Source organism: Tyto alba, unplaced genomic scaffold, assembly GCF_018691265.1.
Source record: "Tyto alba isolate M040663 unplaced genomic scaffold, T.alba_DEE_v4.0 Super-Scaffold_16, whole genome shotgun sequence".
In the NCBI taxonomy this organism is placed as follows: Eukaryota; Metazoa; Chordata; class Aves; order Strigiformes; family Tytonidae; genus Tyto; species Tyto alba.
In genome coordinates, this window is record NW_024881278.1 from 23,689,855 (window position 1) to 23,716,326 (window position 26,472).

The 26,472-nt window shown below is 36.7% G+C and overlaps 1 protein-coding gene across 1 annotated transcript in view; it reads left to right on the forward strand.

Annotated features, from left to right (window-relative positions):
* Positions 1-201: 201 nt before the first annotated feature.
* Positions 202-26,472, forward strand: part of CAMKMT (calmodulin-lysine N-methyltransferase) — a 222,002-nt gene continuing 195,731 nt past the window's right edge. The window contains exons 1-3 of the mRNA XM_032989241.2: positions 202-317; positions 6,097-6,263; positions 15,674-15,738. Coding sequence (XP_032845132.2) covers positions 216-317; positions 6,097-6,263; positions 15,674-15,738 — 334 coding nt within the window. The 5' untranslated portion in view covers positions 202-215. The remainder of the gene's footprint in view (positions 318-6,096; positions 6,264-15,673; positions 15,739-26,472) is intronic.

Sequence of the window (26,472 nt, forward strand, 5' to 3'; positions counted from 1 at the left end):
CTTCGGCCCCGAGGCGAGCCGTTCTGAAGCGCGCTCCCGCCCCTCCGGTGTGCCTGAAGAGCCGGCAGCCCGTCTCTTCAACGCTGCCCTTAACAAAGATGGCCGCGCGCTTCCTCCCCCTCAAGCCCTAGCCCGGCCGGCCCCGGTAGCTGCTGGAGGCTCGGCGGCAAGTCCCTGCCGGCCGGGGCAGCGCTCCCGCTGCTCCCCGCCGCCGCATGGCCGAGGCCGCCGCCGCCTCTCCGAGCCGCCCCGCCACGGGCAGGTGCGGGGCGAGCGGCGCGGCAGCGGCCAGAGCCCGCTGGCGGCTGCTGGGACAGGTAGGGGGAGCCCGCGGGCGGGAGGGGCCGCCGGGATGGTGGGGCGGGCCGGCAGCGCAGCCCGAGGGGAGCGCGGCGGTGCCTGAACGGTGCTCCCGGCCCTTCAGGCGGCGACGCCTGGGGCCGGGGCGGTTTGTGGGTCCTTCCGCTTCGCCGCGCTGGGCGATCGCGCCCTGGGGGGCGGCGGGCGGTCGCGGCTGCGTGTGGCCGGGGGCGGGCAGGGCTCTGCCCCGGGCGGGGTGTCGGGGGCGGAGGGGAGTCCTGCCGGCGTGTGGAAAGGCGAGCTGAGGAGAGGAGAGCTGTCGGCACCCCTGTCAGGACGACTGCTAGCAGTAGTGTGCTGCGGTGTGGAAATGGGTTTGCGGTCCCCTTCCTGGAAAAATTATTAAGAATAAAAATTATATATATACACACACCCACTCCTCCACGCGCAGACACGGCTCTTTAAAGCGTGCCTTCAACAGATTTCCAAAAGCAAGTCTGTGGTCTTACAAGCAGCGCAACAGGACGAGGGCCACCACCCCCTTGGCACCCCACAGCCTGAGGGCAGTAGTCTGGGACTTTCAGGCTGTGGTTCAACAGCTCCATCCATGCTGCTAGAGTTGGGCATCATTGCTGCTACCCAATTCACACCCTTTGTCATCCTGCCCCCCTCCAAACTGCCTTTTGGGGCGAGCTGAGGTGAGACCCCACTCACCTGGCAGTGGAAAACTGCTTTACCTACATCTGCTGGCAGGTGTCTGGAGGAGGAAGAAGCAGCAAGTGGTTACACTTGTGCTCTAGGTGAATAGCAGCTCATAGGCTCTGGCCTTCCTTAATTTTTTGACCATTTAGGAGCAGTGCAAGGTTGGAAAGGATTCCTCTGCAAATGAGCATATGTGTAAAGGCTTAAAAACCTAAATCAGTTTCATTAGTTGTTACTGGATGTTATATATGTATGGCCCTAACTTAAATATTTAGTTTTGTGCAAATGGATGCCCGGAGCTGCCCATGGTGAGCCCTCCCCAAGAAGGCAGAGTGGTGGCAGCTGAGCTGAAAGGGGCACCTGGCTGCAATTGGATAGCAGAGTGGGAGGCATGGCGAGGTTAATATTGACCTTTTCTTTGCAAATTCCCTCGTCCTGTTCAACAGGACGAGCTTTTATTTTACAATACTCTAAAGCAAGAAATGTCAGAGTTATTGACAAGAATATCAGTTTCATCTTCGGAGGTTTCTGTTCTAGCAAACTATGTAGGTTGCACTCTGAAGCTATACTAGCTGTTATTTCTTTTCAATGTACTGCCTTTGGTATATACCTGTCTCTCTTAAAATCATAAGGAACTTTTCAAAACAATTGAATGGGGGCTTGGAGGGATGCATGTAGGTATTTGGGGAGAAGGCTTCCATTTTTTTCCTCAAGCTACAGGTATCTGTGACCTTTTCCTCCACAGATTCCCTGGGATTTTTTATGTTCTTTAGCTTTTATGTTGATTTTTATATGGTACAATGAGTAAGGATCAATTTAATCTTTCTGATATATCTGAAGTAAAAATCAGTTCTGGAGTCTACTACAGTGGTGCTCGGATCTATCTATGGATTGGGAGAAGGTATCAACCTTCCTTTATATCTGTCTCTAAAGGAGCACTGTCAAAGTGTTCCTCACAGTGCTTTTAAAAACACTTTTCGTACTGCTTGTAATAACACCTTACGTGAAATCAGTTCTGTGGTGTGTTTATATATTGAATTTGCTTTCATTCAATGCATACTCAAATTGATTTGCTATGGTAAGGATGCTTGAGTGCATGCTCACTGATTTAATTAGGAAAAAAGACCTTTTATCAGGTATCCTATAAAGCTTGCATAAAGAACCAGGGGTTTGCATAATTACCCATGTGTTCTTTATCAATAAAATGTCTTATGTATGTACTGAGTTTGAAGCTTGGCAATATTTTTAAACTTAGCTTGTCAGAATCAAGGAAAGTATTTTTTGCTTTAAAAAAAGCTAAGGTGAGTTACATGTGTAATGTGCATTTATAAATGACTGGAGTAAATTCTCTAAGGCTGTGCTTTGAGCTTTACCAGTTTATGCAATTGATGGCATTATCCAGTCTGTAGTTCTTACCAGAGAAGTTTGAGGAAGAGGCTTTCTATAGAAAGTTTAATGCAAACTGTAGTGAAATCTATAAGCTTTATATATTTACCCTGTCTGTTACCTTCTTCTTGCTCTTCTTCTCACAGAAGTCTTGCTCACCAGCTTCCAGAACTGATAAACAAAAGCCAAAGTTGACAGGGCAGTGGCTTTTTTTTTATTTTTGTTTTGTTTTTTCCTGAACAGAAGAACTTCTAAACCATTTTTTTTTTCTCTTCTTGCTCCTCTCTCTGTAAAGGGTGCCTGTGCTCCAGATCTTTTTCCATGATTCTGTTAGTCTTGAGTTTGTAAATTGTTTACAGTTGAATACAATAATTTGGTAAATAAACTATTTGTTAAATAAATAATGTATAGTCCTATTGATGATATTTAGAGATGGTGTAGCTATAGATTATGGTGTAGCTGATTATGTAGAAACTTTCTTGCGTGTACAAAATATCATGTTCCAGTCAGTGCCATAGAACTCCGCAGACATTTGTAGACCATTAGCTGTTCCTGAATTTGGCTGTCAGTGCAACAAGGCCATACACAAAGAAACACAGGGAATTTCAGGTGGCTGCCTTTCTCCATATTTTTTGTTGGCTGGTTGATTGTATTTTTAAGAGAGATCAAACATCATTAGGTTTTCTAAGGAGTCCTAAATATGGTCCTTATATTGTCATTAAATACCAAGGGCTCTGCAGTTGAGATCTGTGGTAATATTTTACTGGAATAATTCTAAAAGAGGAGATAGTTTGTTGATGCTTTTTTTTTTTTTTAAAATGTCTTCTGTCATAATGAAGAAAGAATTGCCTTAGAATTCTATGTTTCTAGGTGAAGTTAGAGAGGAAAGATAGCACAAGTTTGAGAGAGGGAAAACAGCAAGGTGAAAATGAGCTTTTGTTATTGTTGTTGTTCTTGGTGTTTTTTTCTTTTAAGAAACCTAATTTTTGGAAGAGAATCTTTCATTGCAGAACCTAAAATATTACTTATTTAGATAATATTTGTAGGTATGACCTGTGTACAAGCTTAACACTTGTGTACACCTGCAGAGATCTTGTGCCGAAGATAGGGTCTTTCAGTACCTAAAGAAGATCTTGAGGAGACTGAAACAAGGCTTCTGGATTTTTTCAAAATAAACATGTGCAAAGAAACTTTGATGAAAGTTACTGAGGGAGACAGAGGTCACCAGCCCCAGCCAAAGAACAGTGGTGTCTGGTGATTCCTTCCCCACCATAGTTCTTTCTCTTTGCCATCACCAAAACCAAGAATTGTGTCTATTCTGCTGAGAAGCCTTTAGCTTGCTTTGGCATTGGCTACTGGTTTTATGGGTCCCTGGGACATGTTCATTTATTATGGTGGTGTGGAGGAAGTTAGGGAGCTTCACCTATGTTGGAAGGGTATCATGAAGATAGAGAAAGCTATCTTTCAACATCTCCAAAATATTATTATGACTTTAAATAGGTTTATCATCTTTTTTTGTTTGTTTGTTTTTTGTTTTGTTTTTTTTTTTTTTTTTTTTTTGTCAGTGGATTATCCTATAGCAGCAACATATCTTTGTAGCCTGTAATGCAATTGTGATGCTTTTAAGAACTGACTTGAGTAAAAAAAAAAATTTTGATCCTTATGTAGAAATACAGAGTTAGATATGAAGAATGCAACATATTCTTCCTTTGTGTTGTTTTCTGTTATATTTAGTTTTTTTTAAAGATTTGACTGGCTGTTCTAATTTTCAGATCTTAAACCTCTTGATTTTAGTTGGAGCTGTGGGAGAAATTTTTGGGGGGCTTTTGGTATAGCTGCCAACCAGGCCCAAACCATGACACTCTCAAATGCTCATGAGGTTTTTCTGCTAACCCAGAGAAGGCATTTTACAGAGTCGCTAGAAGATATCTCTGTAGAATAAAAACCTGAAAAGTGTTGTCTCTACTGGCTTTTTTTTTCCTGTTAGTAATGGCTTGACTTTGCTTTAAAAAAAAACCCCACAAAACAACATGCTTTTCTGAAAATTAGATCTTGGTGGTTTTCTTTAGTTGTCAAGTTTGTCCTTTTTGTTTCTAGGCATGCTGCTATTATATGAAGGTCTTAATTCTGCTAGTCTTTTAATTTGGTTCTCCTGTTTTGCTATTTTTGTGATTTCTTTCATGTGTATATTTTTTTCATGTGTTACAGAATTAGAAGAAATAGTGTGGACAGCACAAAGCCATTTTTAATACTTTAATGAAAATGCCCGTGCCTTTCATATGCTGAGACCTGCCAATGAAAACAGATCCAAAAGCAATAAGCCTGATGTATCAGACCTGCTATTAGAAACTAACAGCATAGCAAATACAATTGCTCTGCTCACATATGTAGTATTTTCAAGTATCCTGCAAAATAATAGGTCATGGCACCACATTGTAAGGCTGCTGGATGTGAGTGCATTTCCAGTTAAAGCACGGTCGACAAAGGTTGAGTGCAGCAAAAAAATCACTGACCCTTTATTTTATTGCACACATCTCACATGCAAAGCTTCCATTTCAAGTTTCATAATTCTGGAGAGCTACTTCTCATTTGACTTCAGGTTTAGCTCTGGTTGGCAAAAAACTAAATTGTGGTGCTCTCCTACTCCATAGAGCTATTCCTTGTAGCTCTATATATAGTGATGAGTTTATTTTTTGCTCCCTTTTTTTCATCACTATGGACTGCTTATGGACCTTAATTTTAAAAATGCAGTGGCGATTATTTATGTATTCTGTCCAGTGTTAGGAGAAAGAAGTTAAGACCAAGACATCTCTGCTTCCACATCACTGACCTAAAGAATAAGCCTTTTTGTCAAGCAGGGAAATGCTAGTTGTCTTCTGTGCAATGATACAGCTCACACGGGCTGGCTGCTGGGATTTCCTGTATGGAGGAGTTGCTAACTCCTTGAAGACACATTTCAGTGCAGTGGACTATGCAGGACACAGAGACCACTGTCCTGAAGAAGTGTTTTAATCATTTAGCTAATACACAAAATGCATATGGCCATATTCTGCTTCTGCCACTGCCTTGAATTCTTAAGTCTCTTAGTGCTGAACTTGGTGCTGTCAGTGTATTTTGGGGAATGTGTAAAGGTTGGCTAATGCATCAGTCTCTTTATGGGGCCATGGTAGGGGAATATGCAGTTGTGGCATCTGAAAGTCTGGGGCCTGGGATAGCTATCAAGTTTGGCAGCAGTTCTTCAAGTGTCCAGCAGTTGACTTCTAAGCTAGGAAATAGTCTACCTGGCAAACATAGCACTCGGGTTTTTTAATCTACAGGGATGATGAGTGGCACAGAAGATTTCACAGTAGTGATGAGAGGATAGAGAAGAACCCAGTCTGCCTCTAATTCTGGCATGGGTTTGCTGGAGTGGGTGTTAAAAAAGCAACTGTGTACTTATGAGCACAGTACATTTGCTTTACCGTTATTGACCTATAATATATATATTGAGACATAATAAACTGAAAACCCATTCTCTTGACCCCTACCATCAATACCACTGTTACTTTTCTCAGGCTTGACATACTTGGACTAGTTATTCATAGCTGTTAGCTAATAGCATAGTTATTATGGTTGATTCCAGACTTGCCTCTTCAGTTAAATAAGCCTGTGTTTGTTCTTTTCTTGAAAGTTTTATTTTTAATGTTTAGTTTGTTCTTCATTTCAAAGGTTCTGAAGAAAAAGCACTTGAAAGACGTGCATCTCCAACAAGTGTCTGTAAGAAGGTTCACATCGTTCAATCTCTTTTCAGTAGAAGACCAGAATACAGAAGAGGAAACTGGGACCTGGGTTCAGTATAAAAGCATCTTTTATCCTGAGTATAGTGTGTCCTTAAGGTAACCAACATTTAAGTTTTAAGTACTTCCTAAGATCTTGTACAGGCCTCACATATAAAACTCATTAATCATTCTTCCAGTGTTTTGTATAGCTAGGGCAGAGGTTACAAATAAAATGTTAGATGTTATTTTTAGTTGTTTGTTACAGTAAGCAGCTTGTCTTGTTTTGGGTTTTTTTAAGTATATTTCACTGAAGTTCCAGAGCTTGAATGAAAATAATTGTATCTACAACAGAATGCAAATATGAGTATTTATTTTATATTTCTAATAGCTTTCTGTTTTGACATTCTTTAGATATAAATAGGATGTAAAAAACTGAACATATTTACTTGTAATCTTAATAAATTTTATAATGACATGATGTTATTCATAAAGGACTAAAAGCTTTTTGGTAGTGATCTATATTTTATTCATTTTTCTTAATAGTTCTTGTACAAATGATAATTTGGAGGCCAATTTGCAAAACAAAAGAATAAAAAATTTTCTCTTCCTACAGAAATGATTTATCCCTATTGAAGAAATCTGTTTTATATTAAAGCAGGTAAAACAAATGAAGATATTTGTATTTAAAAAAGAAAAAAACCTCCAGATCAGGAAAACCCTGTGTCCCTGTCTGTCTTCCCCCCCCCCCCCCGCGATGTATTAATAGATTCTCAGTGACTTGAGCAAAACGGAAAAGTTTATAGCTTCCATTTTTTTTAACTTTTCTCCTGCTTTGGTCTCCTTTTCTTTGTTCAGTTTTGTACATATCTGTAACTTCATTTTGCCTCAACAGGTATCACTGCAGAAGTAACTTAAGCATCCCTGAATCACTACTTGTTTTGCAGCCCCAATTAGCCCTGCTGAGGGTGTAGGATTTTGCATTTTGAGCACAGTAGAGGATATTCTGGAGAGCCTGAGTCATTGAAATTGTAAAGTGCATTTTTATTTAACTGGGACCTTTAAATTAAAGTCAATCCTAGAAACTCCGATCTAACACAAACAAGTGACCATCATTAACTGTGACATTTCTTCAAGGTTATAAAACAAAACAATAACAAGAAAAAAACAAACCAAAAGAAAAAAAACCCTCAACCCCACAGTACTACATACAGGTTGCCTTAAATTTGCAGCTGGGTGAAATGTCAAATATGAAATTGTTCAGAGCTTTATAAAGCCTCGATTTTTCATTTTTCTAAGCTTATACTTAATTGACACTAGAAGGCTTCAAAAGACAACTTTTCCGTCTGAAAATACTGCCTCTTTGTAATAGGAGTAGGTACAGTGTTTTTTCTGTTTATGAACTTTTCCAGTGAACTACTGGGGAATGCTACATTCATCCAGATGCTCACAGTCTGTGTGAGGTGTTTCAGTAGCACTTAGGCTAAACAAGTCTGCAATCCTTTATGCTGCAGTCCTGAACTTCTTGATTCAGTCGTCTTTGTTTACTACCCTGATTTGCAACACTCAGTGTCACTTTCTTGATTTACTAGTTACAGGAGCTTTAAGGTAGGAGGCAAGCCAAGGGTCACCTGTGCCAGCAGTACAAGGGGCTGTCAAGCTGATCTTGCTCTGATATCTGACGTTTGTGTATTTCTGTTTCCATCACTTCCCATGTCATCATTTTATTTAGTATTTTTTATTTGGCTAATAGTTTCATTAATAATAGGACACAACTCAAACTATAGACTGCAAACAAGAGTGTTTGTTTATGTATGATTTGATTATTGGTGATCATTATACAATATTCTAAGTATGGAGATTTTGTTTTTACCTTTTATGATCCTCTGAGCTTAGCCAATGTACAGTTTCTGTGCTGGAGCAGGCTCACTTTGGGTTTCAAAACCTGTATATTGAGAATAGGGAGATTGTCTCCTGGTGGGGACTTTTATATTTTCATCATATTTTATTCCTTTCTAGAAGGTAGTGATCTATAAAAATGGTAATCACTGATCATTTTAGGAATAATGATCAGAACATACTTACACTTCTATATTAAAATGTTTTCTATCTATATTGAAGCAGTGGCAATAGGTAGCATATACTTATTTCAGAATACTGCAGGATGGCGAAGAAAGGAAGGAGAAAATACTCTGTATTTTGCCAGGGACAACATATAAATACCTGAAACAAAATCTGCTGTACCATAAGTCTATATGTAATAAAGTTTCTTCTCTGTTTTTTCACAAGCAGTAATTTAAGAGGGTAAACATAACATTTTAATGTACATAACAGACCAGCATTCCTCCTTGTGGAAACTTTTTTATCTAGAAGAGAAGAAATCTGGGAGTAAGCAGTCCTGGATGTTTGAGAACTGATCACGTGTTTGAGACTTAAGGATCCTCTGTATGTCTGACAGTCTTCCCTTAATTTTTCTCTTACTATTAGCAAAATACTAATTACCATGATTTTCATGAACAGAAGCAATTTTAACAAGATAACAAGAATATACTATTAGCATATTATTAACCATAACAAGACCATCAGTCAGGTAGACCCAAAACAACATTCTTTAGTAGGAGGAGAGCCTTTTTATGTATCTTTTTGTCAGGAAAAAGATGTTGCTATGGCCCCTCTAAAATAACAAAAGTGCTTGTGAATTTTCATCTACATATGTTTTCCGTATGCATTAACATCGTTTTGGGAAAGCTCATTGCATATGTTGGATGTTAAAAGGGTTGTCAGCTAATATCTTGACAAGTCTAAGTACTTAAGAAAGTTCATAAGGTTGCTAGTGGCTTTTGGCAAAGAGTCTAAAGGTCAAGATATATCAATTCAAGGACTATCAAAACTGATCAAATTGTATATTCAGATATGCTATGACCTAGCTGGAATTACTGCTCTAGAGGGACTTGGGGACCAGTTTGGTAGGCAAATAGAAGCTTCAGTAGGAACTACCAGGCACGTGCATGCTTTTCTGAACTTCTCAATGCAGCTTGTTTTAATAAGGTGCTATTTTTCTAATGAAATTCAGGTTGGATTCACATATGGGAAAGAAGGACTTATGCCGTGTTTTTCTGTCAATAGTTTATTTTAGAATAATTCTTAATAAATCTTCCAAAGCAGGAAGCGAGAAGCACCATTATAAGGCAGGTTTGGTTGTTGTTGTTGTTGGGTTTTTTATTTATTTTTTTCTGGATATATGTGCCATTTTGACTAGATCCTTGAGGTGACAACATCGACTTATTTTTTAAATCCCTGTAACTCCACTGGTTGAACAGTGATTTCTAGTGTGCTTAATGAAATGTAGATTCACAATACATGGTAGAAGATGGTCTCTTGAAGTTTGTATAGGTACTAAGGTGCTTCACAGTAGCTCTGGGATATGAAAGGGAATGTCTGACCAGTGGGACTTTTGTTTGCTGTGAAAGATATGTTGAGATGAAATTTCATGTGTTATAATCCAGAATCTCATTTGATTAGTCTCATTTGGATTTGTACTATGTTTGATGCTCCTACACACTACATCCTTGTCTTGATGATATGAATTGGGTGGCTACATACATGCAATTTCTCTCTAGTGTTGTTTGCAATTAATGTTCGTTAAAAAATAAATATCTAAACTGACAGGGAGTCAGCCTGGGAATCGGGCTGAATCTCTATGACATTCTAACATGGAGAATGTAGACATATTTAGTCCAAGCTGGAACCTTGCTGCAGTTTTCACCTTGAGATTTAGATACAGTAAACTAAGTAATCTAGTCTGCAAGTGAAAAATAGAAACCTCATTTTGAGTGAAATTTCTTGCAAGCTTGAAGTGGAAAAGGGTATCTTTCATTGCAGAAATTATGTGGGCTTCTGAGTCTTTTCTATATTAAAAATAGTTTTATTCATAAAACTTTCATGTTTATTTGTTAGCTTTGTTCAAGTTGTTTTAAATTTAGGGATATTTCACTTTGCTGATAAGTATTTAGCACATGCCTAATTTTTGTTTTCTTGGTGATAGGAAGATATAGAGTAAGTAGAAACATTGTAAAATATTTATTTATTATTACATTTCTAAATCCTTCTATTCTTAATCAGAATGTGCTTTTAAATTTAAATTTTGTATGAATAGTTATAGCAATTAAGTGATTATAGATCATGAAGATGCACTGTCTCGCTGTGGAGATGGTGTCTGTCTTTTAGACAGGAAAATTATTCTTTTATTAGAGTTTTAAAAGGAGCAATCAATATCTTCAAATTTTCTATTTCAGGATATGGATTTACTTTAAAATTGTAGGCTCATTTTAGGCAATTAGGGAAGAAATAAATTATTTCTGTGGTAAAATATTTTCCATTGATCAGTCATTTGGTGTTTCAGATACTAAAATGCAGAACTGAAAAGAACAACGTTAGCTGCTTGGAGGAAGGGTTAAGTCTTTTTAAAGTGTTAAGTGTTCTTTGCAAGGTTTCATGCCTTTATTCTGAATACGAATGAAAGAAATTATTAGATTATTTTAGACCTTTGATTTAGAAATGTGAGGAATGTTATTTGTCTGTGGCAAGTGTTAGAAGATAGTTTAGGAGGGAATTCCATTGGCTATTCCTGTAGGATATTTCTGCTAATAACATTTTGAAGTTTCAATGAATCTTTAGTTTAGGGATAGACATAAAAAAGTGAAGGGAAGCAGATTTCAAGGAATATTGCTTACTCCTTGTGGACAATTTGTGTGGATATGATAAACTTGCTTTATTCCATTTATTGAGTGCTGAGAGACAACGTGTGGGTTTAGTAATATAAAGGCTTGGCCACAGAAGGAGGAAATTAAGGAAAGAGCTAAAAAGTGATTTGGTAACATACTACTTTTATTCACTGATGAAGCTAAGACTGTTCCATCATATTGCCCAAGATGTGTGTATTTGTAAAAAGAATTTGTAGTCAAAGAAGCCATTGTTTTGGTTTCTTACCATTTTAAACTGCAATCTTGAACTGAAGTGAAAGAGGAATTAGTTGGTTTGCTACACTCTGGCCCAGGAAGAAGCATTTGCTCAGATAACAAATTTTGCAGATAACTGAGATTCTTACTGGGCTGCAATGACAATTGATGGTGACGCTTAGCAAGCCTTTTTGAAAAGTACCCTTAGCAGTGACTTTTTTTACCATTATCCTGTCTTTCATTTTACACAAATATTGTAGTTTTATTTTGTACCCAGGTTAATAATGGATGGTGATATGTTGTATTGTGTTTTGTTTTGTTTTGGTTTTCTTTTGAGTATTATATGGAAATGTAGTCTATCTTAGTTTTTGTAATTTTTTTAAGTTTACTGTATGTATTTAGTTATTTGTATTATATTTCCTCATTCAGTTGAATAATAGATGAGAAGGAACATAGTTTTATTTCATTATGGATGATGAAAAGCATACATTTATAGGGAGCTACTGAAGGATTATTTTTATTCCGCTGTCTGCAACTATTTATAAATACACGTAGAAGTCTGCCACTTGCGTTGCCTGAACTGGAGATGAAGGAACATTAATATATTTTAAAGATATACTGTGCTCTCTCTCTCTTTCTCTGACCTTATTTATACATCCAAAGTTGATTTATTCATAGTCCAGAGTAAGCAATTTTGCTTTGCTTCACATTGGGGGAAACATGAGTTAAATCAGTTTATCATTCATAGATTTGCCTTTTATAACTCACTGCCTCAGCCATAAAGCATATTGTACCTTGAAGACTTATTATAGGAACACTGTAGATCAGATTAACCATGCTGGCCTGAAATTCACTTTCTGCATGATGCTTACCTATACTTGTTTGAAGTACTTTGTAGATCTCAGCAATCACAGCTTTGAACTTTTGAAGTCCTTTGAACTTTTGAAGTCCTTTGAACTGTACAACACTCATGACATATTCCAAAGCACTAAATACTAATGTTCTTCTGTATTTTGAGATGCCTGTGGAAATTTATGGGAATTTTGGAGTTGGGATTCAGCCATAAGCTTCTGTGATTCCTTGACTTTCATAATTCAGTGCACATGACACAAACTGCTTATGGGCAGTTTATAAGACATACTGTGGAAAGCTGTGATTGACAGGCATTCATAGAAACACGACGTGACGTGTATTGGCAGTTCCCTCTGGGCTCAGCATCAGAGGAGCAGCTGATGGGATGGGACGGTGAAGCAGCAGCTGTTAGAGCACTTCTGGGGAGGTGCTGGATCGCAAACGAGAAACTGTGGGTTTTAGGTGCAAGACCGAGTAGCATGATATTTATGGCAGAATTTGGGTTTAGAGAATACCTGTATTTGCAGGTGCATGGAACTTTGAGTCTGCAAGTCAGATGTGTGATGGAAAAGAGTTGGGGAGTAGCTGGTGCAGAGTTTGTCTGCAGGCTGTACAAATACAGTCTTCCAAATGGAGAAACGTGGCTATTGCTGTTTGGAAGTATGTCTCCCTGAGCTCTCCCTTTCACAAGTAGATCAGCTGTTGGCATGTTGCTTTTCTCACTCCTAAAACTTGTCTGCAATAGAAGTTATGCTCAGTTCTTCACTGTTTGGGTTCCCTAATTGTGAAGTGGTTACCAGTGGAATTTAGGTGCCTCTTCTTTAGCCTGGTGTAGGGAGAAAATGCTTTATCAGCAGGAAGAGGTATTTTCTTACCATGCTAATTGGCTTCGGAAGATTCACTGTTACTAATGTGGAATAGTCTTAAAATAGTCCATAATGGTGATATAGTTAAAACCCAAGATGTGATTTTTGGAGTAAATGAGAGCGGCTTTTTTAGTTGAGATAATGGCTACTCCTGTCATTCTAGGATGTTGAGCTTGCTCCCTGCTTTTGTTAAGTGGAGGTTTCATAAGGTGATCAGGCTAAAGGAAGCAGCAGTTACACCCTATCCTGTTTCACAGTGAGTGTGGAGTGGGCATCTGGGAGACTGAGAATGGGGGAGGTCCCTCATAGCAAAGCTGGATGCTTCTCATTAAACTTATGTGATTTCCATGAACAATATTTGTGAAAGCAAGAAAGACATTGCTGGGACAAAGAGTTAGAGAAAGAGACTTTGAATGTTGCAGGCAACCAGAAAAAAGTGTCAGTGCAAAATGCCTCTGCTGTCCAAGAGAGCAAATGTTGGGGGGTGTTGTGTTTGCACTTGGACACCACGAACTTTTGGCCACTGGATAATAATTGTAAGAATATTTTTTAAATTTGCCTGTGTTGATTTTAATTATGGAAATAATGTTTTATAATCAGAGGAAGAATTGGTTCTTAATGAAAACTGATTGTACCAAAAATAATAGTGTAGATGAAGAGCATCAATTGAGTTAAATAAAACATCACTAAAATTTCAGAACAACCTTGAGAACAATAGGTACGTGGCATATGTCCATCGTGGAATCTTAACTTGTTCTACAGGCTGAGGTACTCAGAGCTGTCCACTTCTCATCTGAAGTTATAAACCATTATTTTGGAAGCAGCCTCAAATTTGGTTTAGTGATAATTTTAAGGCCAGTGCTGTGGTTGTATCGTTTCTTTTTTTTTTCCTTTTTCTATCTTTTGACCCTGAAGTATATAAATTGTATTCTTCTCTAAACCAGTCCGCTCCACTTCTGTTTTTCTTTCTTCATGGCATTCGTTGAACTACAGGTACTGGATTGCTAAATTTTCATCCTCACCTTTGCTTCACTTGGAGATTTACATGATTCTCCTGTATATCTGGAGTATGCACATCAAGAAACTGAGGGGAGAAGTAAACCAAGCCAAAACATGTTATCCCAGGACTAATCTACATGCCAACAAAGATTAAAATATTTCTTTATTGTCTCAGCATCATCCCTTCCCCCATCTTACATTCACTTAGAAGATGAGACATTCACAGCTGCCTGAGAGACCCTAACTGTGTCAGACATATGCACAGTTATGGAGTTTGTAGGATGCTGAGGAGTCAGCGGGGGACAGTTTAAAGGGCAGCTCTGTGATTGGCAGAACTACTGATCCTGTCCACTTTCTTGTCACTTCCCTTGATTTAACTCTGTTGCATTAGTTGTCCAATCTGATTGAAAACAAACTTACTAAAATAAAGTAGAAAAAGTGCATTTTAAGTCCACATGATCCATCAGAATTCTTGTAGGCTTCCACTGCAACCAAGGAATGTCTTTTTTGTTTGTTAGCTGGGAGAAGAACTGTAATGCCCAGTTGAATCTTTTGTAACATCTTTCATATATTTTGTTGCCCCTGTTGATGAGCTCATTTCAGTTTGTTAATTTGATTTCCTTTTGTTTTTCATTTTTTTTAAGAATTAGTTAAGTCGCTGTTTGGTTCTTATCAAAATTTAATATGTAAATGATTCTTGTATTTAATGCTTATACTTCTCAGAAGCTATAAATAGCTTTTTTTTTTTTTTCCTCTATAAATATCGAATTTAATATTTGCAATAAGGTTGATTTTTTTTTTTTTTTCTTTTTTCATCCTTACAACAATCTTTCTTTAGAAAAGAAAAGTGCAGAGAGTGAGGACAATTTTGTAGGTGCTAGAATTGTTGGATTTCTTCTATTTTTTTGGTGTTTCAAATTAGCATGTTCCTAAACAGCTATAGAAGCTATATTTGAAACATTATTAAAAGGCTGCATTTTTGTGTGTTACTGCCTGTATTTGTGTATTTTACTGCCTTGCTGATTTTTTTTTAGATTTTTTTAAATGCATTTGTGAAAAAGATATGTGATCTGATTGTGGTAAAGTGTAAAGTTTTTTTATTTTGTTCATTTTGGGCCTAGATTAGCTTGGAATAGTTAAAAAATTTTTAGTTGCCTTTTTTTTTTGTGTGTGAATCCAGCTAGCCTGACATTGCTAACATTTAGAGGAAGCTTCTTAGGCATATTTTTATTCAGCTTTGGTGCATGTTCTTTCTGTTGCTGTCAGTGTTTTGTGCACTGTGTTCTAATATTTGCAGTTGGTATGTGAAATTCGGTTAATTAATTTATTATCCCCAGTTTTGAATGTTTATTTCACATGGGTTATGCAAATGTAAAACCAAAGAAAATGCAGTTCACTGAACACATTAATCAGTTTCATTGTTCATGTTAATTAAATGAAGTGTTCTTGATTTTGTGGGAGAAAATAGGAATGTGTGTACAGCTGCTGTTCAAAAATAGTCTTTTGTTTCTCCTCTTCAAAAAAATCGCTTTACCAAAATTCTTCCTTTCCTATTTGTGACTTCCACAACTAAATAAAAATTCATGCTCTTTGGAAATATTTTCATTTTGATAAAGTATTAGTTTCTGAGAAACATGTTCCTGGTTCATGGGTTGCAGTAATGGAACTTCGAAGACTAGTGGCTGTCCCCTCATTTTCCCCCTGGTGCTACAGTAGTACCTGTTTGCTGCTTGTCTGTGAAAGGGGTTTGTGAGAAGTGAATGCCTGCAGTGAGCCTCTCTTCTGAGGGGGCAAGATGGTGGAGCTTTTGGATTGTTTATATGTTGGTAAAGTCATTTTTTATGTTTTCTTCTAGATTTCACAACGGACTCTTAAATGTTAAAGATGTTCTTACAAGTTTTGACAACACGGGGAATGTCTGTAAGTCATTGTTTATTTAAATACAGTACTATGTTGATAGAAGTCTAATTGAATCAATACAAAATATTTCTGTATGAGCCTTCAATAACCATTTAATTTAGCTGAGAAACACTATTACCGTGATCAGAGATACAGCCCTACCTACCACAGTGCTTTATGTATTACATGGTTTTATGTCGCACAGTTGTTTGTGTGGATATACCCTTAAGTCATCCCAGTGCAGGTTATTTTTGGTTCTGTGACTATGACAGGGATGTTAGAGCAGATGAACTGGGTTGGACAAAAAATTAGTTTAGCCCGTTGATTTGTGTTGGCCAGTGGCCAGCTGTGTCTATCTGAGGAACAACAGTGCAAGAACACAGGAAGCAAACAGTGATACTTCTAGCTTGGAGAGGGCAAATGCAAACCACACAAAAACAAAAGAAAGCACACAGTCAAGTTGTGAGATTCCTTCCCACAGAATGTTTTGGATCCTAGAACATGACATTAATTCGAAAAAGCAAGGGCAAAAAATTGTGCAAGAAAAAAATCACCGTGGCTATTAAATATAAAGACATCATTTATGGCTTAGGAGTGCTGGATATTAGGAGAATTAATGGGGCAGTAGGATGATACGTATGTCCTGATCTTTCACTCTTGTCTAAGCAACACTTACTGGCCACATTATCCTGAGACAAGATGTGCCATAAGTGGACCTTCAATATCTGACCCACTATGGCTCTGCTTCAGGATACTTACTAATAAAATTATCTATGCTATTAATGGATTTGAATTATAAAATTGTGGTAGATCATGGAAAAGAAGATGAGTAAAAATACTTAGATAATTAATGAGCAATTCCTATTATATAATTAACATTAAATACATATAATTCTTGTTTGATTATTTTGCCTTATTTTCCAGGTTGATTGATTTATTTTCAACAATCAAACTGATAGAATAAAGTTGGTGGAGTCTCTAAGTTTACCAGATATTCAAGAAATGTGCACATACATTTTTTTCCTTATCAAAGCAATGATATATAAACTGTTCTGATATATACGTGTTTCATCTCAAACTCCAGTCTTAGTATTCCGAAGCCATGTTTCAATAAACATTGGCTTTTCAGTAGCAAAAAGGTCAATTTTATTCAATAAACTTTTACCTTCAAAAGGAATAAATAATCATAAACTACGTGCTCTCCTTTTTAAAATTTGCTAGCTTTCATTTGGTTCTGAACATTTAAAATAATTGTGTGGTCCTGCCGCAAAACACTTCTGGATATATTCTTTACCTGTTGCCAAAGTGAAATCTGTTTTCTGATTTCTGAATGAAAATTGTATCTAAAGAATATATGAATATCCAAATTAATAATATTAAGGCTGAGAAGGAAAATTCACATTGGCAATTATGGTTGATGTCAGCAACAGATGTAGGCATCATGAGCTGGATGATAAAAACATTTCAGTTAAGACATTTAGGATCTGGAAGAAAATGTTTTGCTTAAATTATGGGAAGCATTTAGAGATTTGATGTTGTAGATTCTCAGAATAGGAAGCTAGAGGGACTTTTATAACAAGTTATGTTAATACTCTCATAACCTGTTCTCAATAAGGGGAAAAAGTTAGGAAAAAAATTCCAAACTCGGGTTTTGGATACAACAAAATATATTCTTATATTAGTCCGTTAGATAACAACTCGTGTATTTATTTTGAACAGCAAAGAAAATATTTTTTGTTTGTTTGTTTTTTTTTTGTCTAAAAGTGCTTCACTTACTGGATCAAGACAGTGTACCTTACTCTGTTAAACATGGTAATATGATTTCTTAATCTTTGTTTGCTGTGTGAGTACTTAGATTGTGATCAATCTGCACAAATTCCCTTGTTAATACAAATATTTTACTCTACTAAAGTTTTCTATGCTTTCCTATTGTTAGGTGTGCTGTCAGCTCTTCTGTTAACTTTTTCCAGTATTTCAGCTTTCTTATTGATTGCAGGTGGTACAACAAGACTTAGACTCTAATAGGCAGAACACCAGTGCTAACACAGAAGTAATAGGACATTTGTAGTTCTTCTTACTGTTTCTCTATATATGAAGATTCACATTTGTCCTTTTGGATTCAGTATTGGTTTGAGGGTTCATGCTGTGCTATGATATACAGTGTTTGCTAAGTCATCTCCAGATTCAGTGCTTCCCCATTTTTAAATGTCTGTAAGTGTCTGTCTGGACTGATGGACATATTACCAATTTATGCCCATTTTACTAAGCACTCTAGATTACAGTCTGTTAGGGTAACTGTAAAAATTGTTATCTTGTGGCAGCATGCAGTGCTGGTTTGGAGTGTAAAAATCATACTTTTTTACTTTTTTGCTGCCACCTGTATGGAGTAAATGTCCCCAGTATCCAAGAGAGAGTAACTATGTGTCTGTCACACCATCATAATAAAGTTCCCCCAGGCATGTGTTTACTGAGCTGCTCTATTGGGATCATACCTGACTGAATTTGTGTGCGCTTCCATTATCCCTCAATTTGAATTGGCTCTTTCTTTGACCTGTTCCTGTGTATTTCTTGCCTCTCTTTGTGTTAACCCACAGTGCCTCCTTTTACCCCCAAAGGTAGCTACAATTGCAGTATTTCTAAAATTAAATTGACTATTTTTTACAGTTACTATGCTGTCCGCTAAGAACTTCATATTATCAAATTATAGTCTACCCTAAAAAAAAAAAAAAACAAATATATCTAAAATGGTCTTTAACAGTATTAGATTATTTCTTCTAATACCTAATACTAATGGAAAAAGCCAATATTTAACACATTAAAAGCCCTACCTACAGTAGCATGCTTTATGAGGTGTCCCATTGAATAATCATAGACTTTAATGTTCTTTTAGGACACGCTGCTTAGTCAGAAATTATTTATTGGGCACTAAATGATTTGGACTGAGTTATCAGAAAACATTTAAATATTTTAGTGTTCTGTGTGTTTTGGCTGCCATACTGAGTATTTATCATGAAGATTAATGTTTTGCTGGAGATTATTATTTTATGAAATAATTGTGTATTAAACAGATTAGATTTTGTGAAAACTGAAACATGTTGCATCTCACATCCTTTTTAAACATAATCATGTGTTTCAAATAACATGGTTTGTGTGATTTTTGTTTCTTCTAATAATGTTCCTAAGCACCTTGTGTTAAAACAAGCTCTTTCAGGGAGCATTTCCATGGTCTTTTTGTTTCACTTTTTGATCTTTCTGCTTATCGTCTTTAACAGCCACTTCACCATACACCATCAAAAGAAGAGTGGTAGAGCAGACTCTAGTTAATACCACTTTCTCTACACTCCCAGTAGATATCAACTCAGTACAAGATGTGCCACTAGCTGGCAGCATTATATAAAATATCAATAAGCAGCTTTTGAGGAATACTTGTGACTGCTTCCAAAAGTGCTGCCTTACACCACTAAGACTTAAGGACAAAAGTGGAGCCGACTGCAGCAGCTGTAAATGGCGTATTGCAGAATCCCAAGTGCTAACTCTGGAAATTGTCTTATTCAAACTTGGTACTTACACTTGTATTCTGTCTTTTCCAAAAAGATTTCTGAAGATGCGTTTTCAGAGTAAGATCGCTATTGTGAATGAAAATTCACACTACAAATTACAACTGGTTTTCACTTTCCGAGAAAAATGTGAAAATTTTTTTCTCTTCTGTTCATCCTTTGTGAGAGCAGTTTCCATGTGAAAACTCAAAATGAATTCTCCACACAGGCAGGATGCAGTGCTAAATGCACTTCATTCAGCTTTAATTCTGTGCATAAACAGGAGGCAGGGAAAAGAGGACTGGTATGAAGGAAAGGATCAGTCTGTTCATTTTAGACAACAGTATGCCATCTGTTAAAAAGACGGTACATCCTGAGACCTTCTCTAGTCCTAACATAATCCTTTAAAAGAACTGATGGATCCCAGGCAGAAGGTTCAGTGGTGGCATTGTAGGATAGCAGCATCTGGCTCCAGGAGCCACATGCCACACTCATTCTTGCAGAAGAAAAATCTCTTCCCCAACAAACTGTACAAAAAGCAAGGAAAGTTCTGCAAGAATGAGCTTTTGAGAGTATCACCTTCCCCTGCCCTTCCTAGTGGGAGAAAGCAGTTATGACTGAAATGCTTGTATAATTATATCCCTGCAGTAATCATTTCAAAATATGTATACATTTTAAATAAATTATCAAGGGCCAAAATATAAACCTCTTCACTAACTGCCACCAGTCTAAGCAAGATACAATGTCTGTAAAGAAGAACTTTAAGCAGTGCAATATAGCATATTTTGGGATTTTTCATCTAGTATCTATCTGATGTTAACAACAGAAACAAGGTATTCCAGAGCGGTAGTATAAAATTGCAAATATACTATATGTAGGAGCAAAACATTTTATGGTAAACTTCACATAACATTAGTTAATAATGTAACCATTTTAAAGAAACAAATTAATACATATTGAACATATTTATTTTCTACTTGGTTGTGTACAATTACATGTTTTGGAACTAAAAAAGCAGCAGAGGGTGCTACAGTTATAGAGCTACCCAGGCACATATTCCAAAGTTGTTGCTCCTATATGCAAGTAGATCCTGCAAAGATTTAAGCTTTCAGTTTGGGGAAGATGTAGCCTTAAATTCTGTTGCCTCTTTATACAGGAAAACAGGTAATCTATGTAAAATCCAGAAAAAGTTGAATTATATATTCACTTGTTTTCTTGAATTATTTTTTAAAAATGTTTTATTGCTGGAAAATGTTGCATAGTTTACTGAAAACATACTGTCTGCATATAGCTACTGGTACAAAACACCTACTCACCATCTTTTAAAACTGTGTTTGTTCATGCTCATTTTGTATTTAGAAATTCCAGTCTCTGCAACAAGTTTTATATTGGGAAATATTGTTTGTTTGGGGTTTTTTAAATGGGTTTCTTCCCCCTCACTACTCTCCCATTTATTATTAGAAATAAATGAGCTAGCTAAACTGGAGAATATTTTTGTCCCTTTATGGAATATTTTTCATGAAAATAACAAGAGAGAAGGATTTTTTTTTAAATTTCAAGTCCTCATCAGCTTTTTTTGGAAATGCATACCAAGGGGAAAAAAAAAAAATTTCTTCTTTTAGTTATCACTTCTTTTTTTTAGATTGCATTAATTTAAAAATTATTCTTATTTAAAACTTGTAATTCTGTAACTTCTTTTTATTTATTTTTTTTTAAAGTTCTACTTTAAAACATAACCCTTCCTTCTTCCTTCCTTCCTCTCCAATAACTAAAGAGGAGTGTCTTCTTTCCTGGTAGTGGCATATGAGGTTGTGTTCAGAGAGCTACTTGTTTCTTCAGAGCTCTCTTTGTGTGACTCAAAGGTATCTGAGCTCCTCAATGGAGGGATTGTGGCAGTTACTGGTTTATCATGCCTGGACGGATTGATGCCATCAAGCTCCCTGGGGAAAAGCATAGGATGGCATCCTTTATGGCAGCAGAGATGCTCCTGTATTTCATGTAACATTACATAGAATCAACAAGGGAGCAGGTTGCATTTTCCAGACGCTGCTGTGGAAGTCTCCTCCCTTTTCTAAGCGGAAACTTTGTGTTTTCTGTGGTTAAAAGCGTGCAGACTTGAATATGCTTCCTGCCTCTCCATGCCTCAGTAGGTATTCTCACCTGAAGAAACTGCCATTCATTGTCCTCTGAGCCTTCTCTCATTCTACCTGCGTGGCAGTTTGAAATTGTTTACCATGTCAGAACCTAACACCCTCTTGAAAAAGTCTTCAACAAAAAATAAATTGAGTGGAAGAGTGTTTGTATAGCAACGATACATGTTGTTTTGAATGAAATATCATATTTATGATACCTACAATTTACTATTCACTATGCAGCTTCCTTTTAAATAAAACATTTCATGATCAGGGTTAAGAAAAACCAGCTGTTTCCTCCCTCCCCTCCCCCATCCAATTCACTTCACTGATTCAGTTTACAGCATCATCCCAAGCAGTCACATTGACATAACTGGCATAAAGCTTATGGAATGGAGCAGAAAATAAGTATGTGGGGAGAAGCAGGTACCTTTTAAATTACTCTTGCTACCAGAATTGTTTTTATGAAACTATTCTATGATGGAATGTCAGCAATTTGTCTTTTTTAAGTACTGTCTTGTAGTCTTCTGCTTCTCCCCACTCGCTAAAATCTTCTGTTTATCAGGAGCCTATATGTGAAAAGAATAATCATAACTGTGATCAGGGATCTGTTTCCTCTAAAGTATTTTTCTTCTACTACATATGCCAGCATAACCTGACTCTGTGCCTATACTTCAAAACATGGCACCAGTTTAGAGAAGTGGGACGTGAAGAAGCCTGGCTGATCTCTTCTGAGTACATTCTTTCTTCCTTGGTCAGTTTGAAGTTTCTGTAATAATTGGTTCTCCTGTTCAGGATACCAATGAGAACCTTTTGGTAAAAATACACAAATCTATTAGAGCAATTGCAGTTACTTTTTCTGTATTTCTGAGCAGTGTTTTCTACCTTGGCAGTCTGATTAGCTGGGGTTTTGCATCAGATCTGTTGTCTTAATCTTTATAAAAAATGTTGGCATAAGTATGTTTGCAAGTGTATTACTCATACTAGTCTGACTTTATGCACTAGTGTTGACCTATAATCTGAAGCATTTTTGAAAGTGTTCCGTGTATTCTAAATGGATTATCATGAGAGTTGGATCTTTGGATTTAAATTAATTAAAATAAATTGAAGATAGGGTATAACACCTTAAATTAGATTGGTAGAAGGAGAAGAGTAGAATTATTTAATTAATGCGTTTTATTTTACATTAGATAACTTATCTTAATCACCTTTTCAATTGAGATAGAGTAGGATAGCAATGGTAAGCATTCCTTTAAGATGTAATGTGTTAATAATTAAGCTTATTGTTTTAATACATTGTAGAGTTTTCTCTTAAAATATTTCAGATTTGAGCATAATTTAAATAAATAGTTTCAAATTAGTTTCACTTAGCTTGATGTGCAGAAGGTTATTGCAGTTTGGGTAGAACTTGCATGTTTCTTTGTAACTGTTCATTGTGTTTTCACCATTCCTTTTACTTGCCATATTCTAGCTGTGCTCTCTGCTGCTCTTTGCAAAAGTACAGGCAGGAGGTGCAAAACATGCTCAAGGAATTCCACGCTTGGAGTAGATCCTTGAGTAGCTACCTTCTGTTCAATACCACACAAAGCTGCTGACGGGATCTGACTTACACATTAGATGGGGCATTTATCTATATTGTAATACAGTCTCATCAGTGGTTGTAGCATGGAGGTAGCATGGACAGCCCCTGTTCTTAATTGTCTCCATACAAATGTAACTGAAATGATATACATAACTTGCACGTTGTTTTGGTTTTATTTCAAGTTTTTTAGAGAACTTTTAAATAGTTGCACTGTATTTCATTTTAAAAATGTTCAAATGGGTGAACTCATGTCTTTTTTGAAACCGTTGGGGTGGAAGGTTTCAACGTAATTCAGCATCAAGTCACATATTTGCATTCAAACAAAACTATTTTAAGTAAAGTATTTCTGGAAATCAGAATTTGAAATCTTTGATGAATAATATATCCATTTGAAATTTTTTGTCTGATGATAGTTCTGACTGGAAAGTGTGATGAAAACTAATCTATGTAGCAGAGATCAGATGGAAATCCAGTGTAGAACTATTATTCTTAGCTTAACAAGTTAAACACTCTTATTAAGTCTTAGTACAGTTAAATCAAATTCTGTGTTTTTAAATAATTTTTCAAAATATTTTCAATAATGTGGAAAGCAATGGACAAGGCGTTATTCCAGAAATCTGAAGAATTAATTTTTGGTAAAACTGGTAGATTAAAAGAGCCCTCTATAGAAGTGGTTCGTTAAATGGAAAATGTACAAGGAATATGTGTACAACCGCATGTTTGTGCTAATTACTGGAGGCCCACCCTCATGGTTTTTAATTAAGACTGCAGCCCACCTGCAAAGGACTTGAGTGACTAGCCCATAAAACAAAGGTTCAGAACATACTGTTTTTAGCGATGATGATTTCACATCTGTTCTCTTTACTGATAGAAAATATCTCCTGATATCTAACCACAGTCTTTTTTACTAAAGCTTAAACTTATTATTGATTTTCTCATTGGCATAAATGAAATTTTCTTTTGTAATGGCTTTTTAGGTATTTTAAGTCATCACATGGCCTTGCCTGTATCTTCTTTTCCTTATGTTGAGCAAGCAAAATTAATTTTTAATTAAGCTACATTTTTTACTAGGTTCTGACTTTTCTTTAGACTCTGTACATTTGGTTTGTATCTTTCTTGAAGAGCGTTTGTCAAAACTGGGCACAATAGTCCAGGTTAAGACCTTCATAATTCTAAATAAACTAGGTGATTTTGTATTTTACAGCCTGTAATCCCAATATTGTATTTTCCTCTCTTACGACAGCATGACGTTGACTCATGTTAAGCTTATGACCTGCCATAAGAACCTGGTCCTCTTCAAAAGGGATCAAATATTCCTGATTGTGTATTTACGTAGCAGATTATTTTTACCCATGTACAATACCTGGTACTTGTCCCTGTTAAACTTTTTCCACTGTTTCCAGACTTCTCTCAATTCATTGCCTTTGTCCTTTGAAGCCTGTTGTTCAACATACTGGACTTTCTAAGTTGATATATTGCTAGTTTAATAAGCGTATTCCTTCCGTCATCTAGATGATCAATGAAAACACGGAACAGAGCACAATCTGGTGTAGGCATTTATGGAGGCTTCACCTGATAAAATCACCTGCTTTTACAGTAAACCATTGAGAATTATTCTCCGGAGTTGGTTTTCTTGATCAGCTCTGCACCTATCTTAACCAAATTTTATTTAGACTGTGTTTCTCATGAAATTGTCAAAAGGCTTTCTAAAGTTTTGATATAAGACATCTACTGCTTCTGCCCTATACACAAGCCACTTATCTTGTTTCTCTGGTGAATGACTTTAATTAAAAAGTGTGTAATTTATTTTTTGTTGTTATACTTTATCGTGAAATATGCAACAAAAGAATGAAAAACATGAATCTGTTTTGAGTTTTTAATTATGTAAAGATGAGGGAGAGAATGAATTGAATGAAACATTATACTTAATCATAGAATGTATTATTGTCTTCTGCACTGAAAGTCACCTGATGATTTTCTGTCGTATAATTTCATTCACTTCCTGAAAGCCATTTTTTTTAATAAATTGTACTGCAAATGTATCCTATCTAGACTTCTATACATAGTTTTGTCTTGTAATTCTTTGGTGTCCTGAAGGAGAACTCCAGCTACACTGAGATGTCAACTGGTTTTGTGACAACGTTTGGTAGTCTAGAAAAAAATAGAATAGGATTGTAATAACCCTCTACCCTAATACCCTCTACCTCCCATCTCCTGACATTCCATAAATGTGTTGGAATGTAAAATAATGACAAGATGATGGGAGCAGGACTTTGGTAGTTTGGGCAAGTACTCAGATGTGTTTGTGCTTCTTGCACCTGAGAAATGGAATTCTACAGGTCATATTCAGGACTAAAAATAATTTAAGCCTGTTACACCTTTTAACACCAACTCTTTGTTGTTGATATTTATTGTTGAACTGTGACTTGTGCTTTACAGATAGAATTTACTTTCTTTCCATCTATGCTAATGCTGGCTGCATGTACATTTCACTATCTAGGTATTTTTTATTCCAGTTTAATTTTTAGGTTTCCCTTTGTATTTAGGCCAATTACCATATTTTAAGGCAGTCTTTTGTTGTTTTGTTTAAATGTGTGTTAAATCAGGTCAGAGGAGGGTAAGTATCACACTATACTCCCCAAACCACTTTTTTGGATATTAACTAGTCTGTACAATATTACATCTGTGAAATAAATATTAGATCAATTTTACAGGTAGGAAGTCTCACAAGCCTCTAGATTTGTTAAGAGTTGTTCATGGGGTAGAAATGGGAGACAGAAGCAAGACAACTTAGAGTGGTGGTACACTGAGGGCCACTAGCAGACCTGACTTCTGGCCTCTCCCACATGTAGCTTTATTGTAGGCTTTTTGTTGAATTGTCCAGTACTACATTGTTAGGAGTGCCTGCTCATTTTAAATGCCACCCATTTGGGTTTTCTAAAGTGAAAGGCTTCGACCTGTGTCAGAGGAGAGACTTGGTCATTGCTAAACTGAACATTAGATGCTGTGACAATAAAATTCAATCCTCCTTCAGGTAAAGAGGCATTTCTACACATGTAGTGACATGGGCTGGAGTTCATCACAGATGGCACTCCAAGATTTGTGTGCCATTAACTCTGAGTCTCTTTGGAATTTCAGTTTCTATCCTAATACATTCACAATCTTAAATACTTTCCTTGATTTAGATGCTTCAACCCTATCTGTCAAAAAGTATGGAAGGAATAATTTTTATTCTTTTTTAACCTCCCATGTGGCAGCTGCAGATTTTATATAGAATTTATTTGATTGCAGACATGAGTCTTATGGTTATAACACTCACCAGTTGGTTTCATGAAAGTAGGGGAGGCCAGCACAGCTGAATTAGCAAAGGGAATGGCCTCAGAGCTTTTATGTGCTCACTTACTGGAGCTCCTTTTGGATAGTAAAACAAGAAACAATATTACTAAATGTATTGGCTAATCCCTTGTGACGGTATGTCAGGAAAAAGCCCCACAGCAATCTGCCT